At 33.0% G+C, this 9,601-nt stretch overlaps 1 protein-coding gene across 1 annotated transcript; it reads right to left on the bottom strand.

Annotated features, from left to right (window-relative positions):
- Nucleotides 1-1,286: 1,286 nt before the first annotated feature.
- Nucleotides 1,287-9,400, bottom strand: LOC133201843 (G1/S-specific cyclin-D2-like). Its single transcript, XM_061337645.1, has 5 exons — nt 8,917-9,400; nt 7,742-7,957; nt 6,854-7,013; nt 4,750-4,880; nt 1,287-4,249 (listed from the first exon to the last, which is right to left on the bottom strand). Exons 1-5 carry the CDS (start codon nt 9,109-9,111, stop codon nt 4,073-4,075), a joined length of 879 nt encoding a protein of 292 aa, XP_061193629.1. The 5' UTR covers nt 9,112-9,400; the 3' UTR covers nt 1,287-4,072.
- Nucleotides 9,401-9,601: the final 201 nt, after the last annotated feature.

Below are 9,601 nucleotides of genomic sequence, written 5' to 3'. Positions count from 1 at the left end.
GTAACTTGCATTGAATAATCATTGATGTTTTGTTTTTGGATAAGTGTAACTTGCATTGAATAATCATTGATGTTTTGTTTTTGGATATGAATAATCATTGATGTAGTGTTTTTGGATAATTGTAACTTGCATTGAATAATCATTGATGTAGTGTTTTTGAACAACGTGTACTTTTTGAGGCACCAATATCAACTGAATAGTCCTATCTATCCAAATCATCCGTCAACCACCTGATATCTTCTATACCAAATGGAAAATATATTCAAGACATTTAATTCCTCAATTGTTGTATTAATTAGACCCACTTGATAAGCTAATGACGAGGTAGGACAGTTTTGTCATATGTGTGCTATCGGCACCCCACCTGCAAAGCAGATCCGCGCGACCTTGTGCAAGATTCATTGACCGTTCACGTAAAAGATTCCTTGTTATCAAAAGAATTATGCATCTGAACCTATTCTGTGATTTTATCTGATAACCGTTGAAATGACCTCTAAAGGACTTTATATACATAAATTTACTTAGAGCACTGTCTTTTCAATAAAGGTTCAATCACCCAATTATAGGATTCATCTATGCTTCTTGTCAGACTCTGCTTCTGTCAGACTTCGCACTGTCTTACAGTAACTAAAATTTAAGCAACACCCTAAATTATGAAAATCTTGATGGTTATGCATTACTAGAAAATTTTTACACCGCGTTATAATTAATCAATTATGCGTTGCACCCAGGAAAGCAATAGACATAGGAAGTAATATACATCTGAAAAAAATGTCGTCTCAGCAGAATACAAATTAAATATCTACATGTACATGTATATAAGTATGTCTATAACACGACTCTTAATGGAAATGTAATCGTCAAAATCCCTCCGATTTAATCTCCATAGAAAAACTTCCTACTTCCGACCATCGGACATACGCTGACGTTTAGATGGATTTTACATCTCTGTTTGTTTCCTTGATAACCTGCCCATATGTTCTTCTAAACACGACGCCCCACAAATTTAAGATTATGGATTATTTAATTATGTGGAGCTTTGTATGCGTTAATCCGAATTTACTTTCGAAAATCAGTTTGCTCTTAACGGCATTTCCCTCGCCATTGTATATTTTATAAATCGGTCGTACATTTGTGGATTAACAAGCTTACTAATGATCGGGTTAATCCGGATCAGAAACCCTTTTCAAGTTTACAATTTACAACTACTATAACTCTCTTAATGAATAAGCCAGTCCGAGCCAGCAATGACTCCCAAATCTTGAAACTGTCAATAATAACAGAAATTCTTATTTCAATTTCAAATATTTTATTCAATATTGCCTTCAATTGATTTACACATTTATCGTGTAAGATTTGGTCGAACAGTATAAAAGTACAGTTCAGTATGGTTTACATGCATAATAACTTTCCAAATTTACAAACTACTTTCGTCGCTTTCCTATACAAAGTAAAACATTTCTTCGCATAAGTTTTCTACAAGAATTCTCCGAACTTTACATCCCTTTGAACTGCGACCAAAGATACGAAATAAGAGACCATAACCTATCGTACACAAGTAATATCCTCTAAAATTGCAGCTTTACGGGTAAAATAAAAAAAGTTATCACATTCTTTTTTGCGAGGATAAAACAAAATGTACGTTAATTTTGGTCGCCATTTTTACTCATCGTATGCATATTGCATTGAAACTAAATATACAGTACCCGCAATTGTATGAAGTCTAGCATTCATAATCCTCATATTTTCAAACTTTCATACAACTATCATTTCATCATTGGTATTCAGACAAAATATCACAGATAAAAATGAAATTCTTTAAACTTGAAAGACACAGATAAAAAAAATTAATTACTTTCATTATCTTTACTAAGGTAAAAAAAAAAAAAAAAAGGGAAAAAAAGACAATACTGCCTACATTTGTCCTGCTCTTGGTTTTGAGACACAATTTCTTTGTTTCCAGCTCGGAACAATACACAGTGTTAACTGGAAAATCACAGAAGAGCAGGACAAGGCCTCGGATACAGAATATATTATTAGATACATATGAATAAACGCTCTCTTAATCGAAAAAAAAAGACTTAAATAGTTATGGATTTTGTTACATAAACACATATCTGAGTAAGCTCGAAAAAGTTTTGTGTATGCTTACTTGACAAAAAAACATGTAACCATGTATAATATGTGGGTTCACCTCGTACAACTACTGTCCTAACATGTGACTTCTCTCTCAGAGTGAGGCTAAGGTCACATGATCTTTCAAATCGAGGCTATGGTCTTGTAAGTGAAAAATCATCACTTTTTTGATCGAAACCTTATCATTTGTTATCCAATACACAAATGGAACAGATGATATCCTCTTACTTGGAAGGCAATACAACAATCTGAGACAAATTTTTTTTTTTACAACTTAATAAATAAATTAACTGAAAAATATCAAAAAATGCAAATATTTTCAACTTTGTTGAAAATTATAAATATAATTTTGAACACATCATTTATGGTTTTTCATGGAAATGAGAATTTGCTTGGTTAAAAAAAAGAAGAATGGAAATGTTTTAAGAATTTTTGGTCCCTTTCAGACAATCAAGAAACTTGGATGTGAAACTTTGATCCTTATGAACACAATTCCAACAATTTTTCAAACTTTTTCTGTCAAAAATAGTTTGTGATTTTTTTTGTATCAAATATATAAATATATATTTACATATAAAATTTACACACACAGTGAGTTACTGTTGTATAAAATATAGCACTAATTTTTTTTTGTTCTAACAAACATTGCATAACATATACATGTTTTGTGACAAAACTGTGATTAAATGAATTCATGATTGCCATGTTACAATGAAGTTTTAAAATTTCATGCATAATCTATAGATTTTTTTTTTTGTATCATAAGCACCGATATATGAATACATTTTGCAGACGGATAACTTCTTTTAGAGTTAAAATATATATAAATGATTGAAATTTTTTTTTGCTCTTTCAAAAAAAAAAAAAAAATGGAGAAAATGAAAGTTGAAAGTGAAACCAGAATATGGAACAATGAAATTTGAAAAAAAAAAAAAAATATGTACAAGGTAAAAACAGGCAGTACCACATATAACATAGAAAGTTGTGAAACATTTCAAACAGACAACAACTCGTACAAAATTAACAAACCATGGCCCTTTGAAACACATCAGAGCAGACAAAATGATAAACACCAGCAAAAAATAATAAAAATTATATATATCACATATTTGTTTCTTAAATTATGAACACATGTACTCTGGTGTTTATTTCTGGCACAGTTTATCAGAAATATTGTTTAAGGCAGTGATTCTTCATTCAGGTCCACCTAACCACACCTCGTTATGAGGTCACACAAAAAATATAAATGGCCAAATTATTTGGAGATATGAAGGTCTGGCATGGCAAAGGGTGCAGAATAAAAAAGAAATGTAATAATAAACCGTAGTAAATGCAACTAAATAATTTCCTTGGCAGTTAGGAATATGTTAAAATAATTTTTGAGTGGTTGCAAAGTCAATCATACAATGAAATTCATCTTTAAAAAGAAAAAAAATATATATACTAATATACTGAGAAAAGCATGCATTGTTTACCATATTTATCTGAGCAAGACTGACCAAAACTTTTTTTTTTTTTAATTTATATATTGTAGTTTTTAAGAATTTTTTTTTTCACATTTTTTTTTAACTAATGGAGGCAACTACACATTGTACATTGTGTACATGCATAAATAAAAGGAAAAATCTAAGCTAGTTTAATTATAAACTTAGTCTACTAGAGTACAATTTTTTTTTTAATTTTATTTTCTAGTCCAAATGGTTCTGAAAGGATTTTTGAATGACCAATCCTATATTTGACCACTTCTTGATGACAAAACTAGGAAAAAATTTTTTAAAGGATAATTTCAAATTATGAATGACTTAAGCAACCATTTAACTGCCCCACCATACCATACTGACACTGAAGATGAAGGTAACCACACAACAGAAATACTTGGCACCACTCTTCCCAGTATCAGCATGGGGTGGGGCTGAACTAACGGGAGGCTGTAGGGTTAGAAGACGATATCTTGAACATCTGTTGGGGTGGTGGGCTGCCCCTCATGTTGAACACGGTGGGTATTGTGGACCTCCACTTTCGGTGGTGCTGTCGCTTCCGAAAACTGTGCCATGTGCGACAAATTTGATGATAGAGTCTGTTCTATCTGGTCCTGACATGACTTTAAACAATCCTGCAAAACAAAAATTTAGAATTTTTAAGCATGGTTTGGTGAAAAGGATTTTATCACAACAATATTTTATCTATATCTCAAAGCCAACAAGAAAACAGGAAAAACACTTCAGCTCCATCAGTAAACACTAGGGAGAAAATCAGCGTTCCCACACTATTGCTACAAGTCTGCCAGGTCACTTTTACAGTTTATAGTTTATTGTGACATTGAACTCGGAGCCTTAGAACCTTATCAAATAGTCATTAACCTTTTGGCTGGGTTAAGTTTGCTTAATCACAAGCTTGGTGTGTTTATCACTAACACCCAGCCACTGAGGTGCTAATTGGACAACAAAGGACCCTAGACTCCTTTTTGACTGTATTACCACTCGTAACAAAGAGTAGAAAGTGACAACGATTTCTTACAACAAATATCAGAAACTTTTTTCCAAGCTGAAGGTGTCAAGAATTTCTTTAAAAAAAAAAAAAATGAATCGAAAGTGCTGTAAAGCAGACACCTACCACGTCAATACTAAGGATGTGATGGAGACTCTGAAGGAGTTTTGTGTTGTCCGTCTTTAGAAGACCATGGGCTGCTGCTCCCACGCTACCTGCTGCAATCATGGAGGGAGGGTAGTTAATGAACTTGCAGTCTGCAAAAAGAGAAGAAAAAAAATTTTGTTAGTCATTTGATGCATTAAATCTCTGAGCGCGCATGACACAATGGCAGCAATGAGAGGCTTTCTTGTAAAAAAAAAAATTGCTCGACTAGCACAAAGAAAATTAAAAGATTTCAAATTCCATTTCATATGAGTTGTACATTTCCCACCATAAACAAACAGCATTCACAGGGTTAGGTAAATAAACTCTGATAAGTAATCCCTCACCTTCATTTGTATACCTGTCTACAACACCTAAAACTTCTTTTTACACCTTAATTCTCAATTTCACACAAAAAAGGCTCTTTCTATTGTTGTTGTCAAGGAAAAGGCATTTAAGCATTTTTATACAAAATTTCTCAAGAAATTTAAATGGAAAGTTTGGGTAGATAATAGGCTTTTTTGAAGGTGAGTTTGACATCATAGGTCAATTTTGATTAGGTGGCACTTGACCTAGGGTCTTCTGTGAATAACCCCACTAATCTCTCCCTTCCTGTCTTGTTCATATCCTATGTACTCTTAATTCTGGATCTATCATTTCGGCCATGTTTATTTGCATAATCCCTAAATCTTTTACTTAGTTATTTTTATGTGTATCAATTAAACTACTGCTTGAAAGATTTTTTGACATACCCACCATATGGCCTCATCTATACCAAAAGGCCTGCTGCAAAACTTTAAATTTTTTAGATGTCTTTTTAAGAATTTCTTTTTTTTTTTTTTTTTTTTTTTGAAAATTGTAAAATGAAAGAAAATCTGTTTTGAGTTACTTCAGTGAAAATATGATTAGTCAAGAACTTTTATTTGATCATATTTCTTTTATCTCTAGCTTGCATTAAACACCTGCTTTGGTAATTTTCCAATTTTAATTTGTCTTTGTTTGGTCACCCACAGCAAGTCAACTGAGGGAATGTTTTGTGGTTGCTGTGTCGCTATTTTCAACAATTTGACAGATGCCGGGAAAAATTTGTAAACAGCTGAGCTTTCTAGCGGCATTCAAGCAGAGACTCAGACAATACCTATACAGGGGGGCCAGGCTGAAGCATCACCTGTTTGCAAATGACGACAGGAGCCACGCGACTTCTAATGATCGGGACATGCCATGACCTCAGAAAAGCAAACAACCCCTCACCTGAATTTTTTTGCAGGTAAATTTGATAGGAAAAAAAAAAAAAAATCAATACTGCTAAAAGTTCCCTTGTAAAAAGAGAAGAGCAATTAAGAATTTAATTTCAATAATATTTTAATAAATATTTCTTTTGAATTTTTTTTGTACCTAGGCAACTTTTGAGTTTAAATACCAAGAATAAAAGGTGACAAGTTCTATCAAAGGGAGAAAACTCTTTACTGTTTATTTGGTTCTTTTAACCCAAGCTGTTGATCACACAAGCTCTGAACTAATAGGCTTGCAAATCTGATTTCCCCAATCAGAGTTAATTCAGAATGGTGTGCTTTACAATAAAACACTTCTAATGCTAAGACATACAAGTTATATACAAATCTCCAAGCTGAGGGATTTTATTTTCTTAATCTTGGAGTGGGAAAAGAAGATTTCCAGAGTGACTCATGTACCAATTTGACACAATGTTTGGTGATATATTTAACATAAGTCAAAAGTAAACTATGTCAAAATTCCTGAGGCATTGTCCCTTCCCAGATGTGTGGAGGAAGTTTCTGCTGTTTGGTTTGTGTAAATTGTTGGCTGCTGGCTCTATGAAGCTGAGTTTTCTCAATCAGTTTATGGTGGGAAAGTGCTGTGTTTACAACTCAGCAGTGAATGAAAGCGTGACCTGAATCCACTGCCAGACATCTTTTACCTACAGCAGGGCATCCTTGCCAAAAAAACTCCCACACTCCAAAAATACATACCAAACACCCTCCTCAAATCTCCCCATTTCCTCTCTTACATTCAAAACACTTCACTGATAAATGGAAAGATTAGAGAATAGAAGATTCTTAGGTCTTACCTGTTGAACACAATGCTATGAATGTCTGTGAGTGTTTCTTAATCACATTGCATCGCTCCTGATCGGGACATATCCGAGACAAAATTTGTTCTAAAAAGTCATGGGGTGTCACTGCAGATAAATCCCATTTTAATTTGCTCAGAACTAACAATTCCATTTCCTAGAAAAAAAAATTTAAAAAAAATGTTAATTTTCATAATTAAAAAGTCATGTAAATGAAAAGCATGTGAACATAAATGAAGGAAGCACTGGGAGTTCAAAAGACATTTATAACTTTTTTCTGTGTCATCTCTGCGTTTTATCTCTTGTCAAGCGACATCAAGAAAACAATGATGAATAAACACTGTATTATCACATAGTGATCAAGAAAAAATTTGTGGCATGAAGGAAAAAACCCACTCAGTATACCTGAATGCTTCAACACTGTCACATATAGGTATACACTTTACTTGATAAACATATCTCTAGGCCCTTTTACCTATAGTAGATCACAGAGAGGAATTTTCTAATGTAGACAAAATTCCAGATTTTATTTTATTTCAAATTTTTATTAGTGATACTTTTGATAAATCTGAATTAGCCTTTGAAGACTTTCTTTCTAACCCTTTCTATTGCTTGTAGAGAAAAACTGAGGGATTTATCTCAGCCCCATTTCCACAGCATGATGCCTTCATGTTTAATGGCTTATTGTTGATTTAATTAAACCAGGTAGATAATATAAATCTATTGACAATATCCAAGCCTGTCCAAGTAAATTCTTTATTGTGTAACCTAGCATGTGGTCAGATATACAGACAGGTTTTTCTCAAGGTGTCTGGAACTCAGGTGGGACAGGTAAGACTCCCCTCTCCCTCCCTGGGGTGGAAATTTCACACCTCTGAAACTCACCGTCAATTCCTCCAATGATATTGATCTGTCTGTGTAAATGACAAGTTTTTCTGAAGTTAGAGGTGTGGTTTCCTTTAATTTAGATGCCAGAAACATGCACACAGCTCCTAAAAGCTGAAGTCTTGTTCTGGGAATGTCCACTACTGATAAAAATCTGTCCATGTAATTCATAGCCAAAGGAAACACATCCTCTTCGCACTGTTGTTCTTCACAGACCTGAAAGTATAAATAAAATTGAAAAAATAAATTATTACTTCTAAATACTGTTTTATTTCCAAAAAAAATTCTTTTAAACTCTTTAACCAGAAGTAAAAAAAGAAAGATATGAAGAACAAAGTTCAAAAAACGTTTTCTAACTTTTAAATTGAATTTCAACAAATTTATTTAATTTTTTTTTAATTATTAAAGTATTTACTTGGTTGAAGAGTCATATATTTAACATAGATAGCAAGTGCGCAGAATCAAAAGCCATTCACCACCATACAGGCGGCCAACCGGCAGTTGATAGACTTGAGCGGATGAAGAAATCTTTTAATAAAAATTCATTTTCCATCAAAACTCCAATTTTTGTGATAAAACACGTTAAATACAGTTCAAAATAGGTGACAAGTGCGTTTTTATTCTTTATTTGTCAAAAACGAGTAAAAAATAAACGTTATTATGGCCAAAATGTGTTTCTCCCACATGAAAAATTATCGAGTAGAGAAAATTTGTAAAAAATAGGTCCTGCGAAAAAAATGAATTTTTAAATATAAAGATCCTTCCTCGATGTTTACTCTAAAAGGCTTATCAATAATATTTGGGTTTTATTGATTGAAAATGTGATTTAAAACCTTTTTTGTGAAGGTACCCTATTTCCCTCTAAAAATTTTGGCCGCCATATTTGATCTTCCATCGCGTCATGAGAAAATATGCGAGTTGAAGGAAAAATGATATAAAATCACCAATTACGATAAAATACTCAATTTTAACATAATTTAACAGAAAAATTACTTAACTTTCAGAACGCATGCATGTCAGTATCAGATATGAATGAAATAAATATGCATTTTGATTTCATTTGCAGGGTATGAACTACATGCCCTCGTGAAGGTGACCGACATTCCTCTGTGTTCTTTTGCATTCTCTCATTGAAAATTTCCTTGCAATCCAAAACAATGAATTAAAAAAATTACCTCAAGCATCCATTGTGCCACCATTTTCCTCATATATGGTTTAATGTCAGTTTGAACACAAGAAAAATAGGTTGGTGATGGCATGTATCTGTCCTCCGTTTGCAGTAAATTATGCAGGACTCGATAGTCTTTAAGAAGCACGGGATCTTCATATGCTCTTCTTTGCGATTCCGTTTCACAGCACATTAAATTCATGTTGGGTATTTAAAGCAAAATGTCCAAGTCCAAAAATCGAATTTTAAATGGTCAATCTATCAATCACAGGAAAAATTTAACGTTTATGCGAGTTCCAACAGAATATTAATAAAAGATGTCCAGAATAATAATGTTCACAGTGTTTTAGCGTGTTATTAGAGGTAGATAGTCTTGCCGGTTTGAAACGATAACCGTACAGCTCCGACGAGAGCTCAAACGGCTAACAATCCATTCGAACCGATAGCTAAAATATATATACACCCCCGAATCGTTGAGAACCTTAGCTCTGAATGAGATCTATCGCAGGCAGCTGATTAGGCGCATGCGTAGTGTGATGAATGTATGGAGAATTTGCTTCGGGCACAAATATTTCAATATAGAAATAAAAGAATTCTCTTTTAAATCAGATAATTTTTAAAAATTATAATTTTAATGTTCTTCTTGAAGTCAATAGTGCAAGTTTTTGTTCACTTTTCGATAATTTCAATCG

Source organism: Saccostrea echinata, unplaced genomic scaffold (assembly GCF_033153115.1).
Source record: "Saccostrea echinata isolate AGI-Se365-2 ecotype Australia unplaced genomic scaffold, CSIRO_AGI_Sech_v1 ptg000045l, whole genome shotgun sequence".
Lineage (NCBI taxonomy): Eukaryota > Metazoa > Mollusca > Bivalvia > Ostreida > Ostreidae > Saccostrea > Saccostrea echinata.
The sequence above is the reverse complement of the archived record's forward strand: the minus strand, read 5'-3'. Positions and strand labels throughout refer to the sequence as shown.

Bases quoted from the DNA above. Each gene is read 5' to 3' on its own strand.
- LOC133201843 (XM_061337645.1), bottom strand. From the start codon at position 9,111: ATGAATTTAATGTGCTGTGAAACGGAATCGCAAAGAAGAGCATATGAA. The intron at 7,958-8,916 runs GTAATTTTTTTA...TTATACTTTCAG, and splicing joins TGGCACAATGGATGCTTGAG to GTCTGTGAAGAACAACAGTG. The intron at 4,250-4,749 runs GTAGGTGTCTGC...TTTGTTTTGCAG, and splicing joins ACATCCTTAGTATTGACGTG to GATTGTTTAAAGTCATGTCA.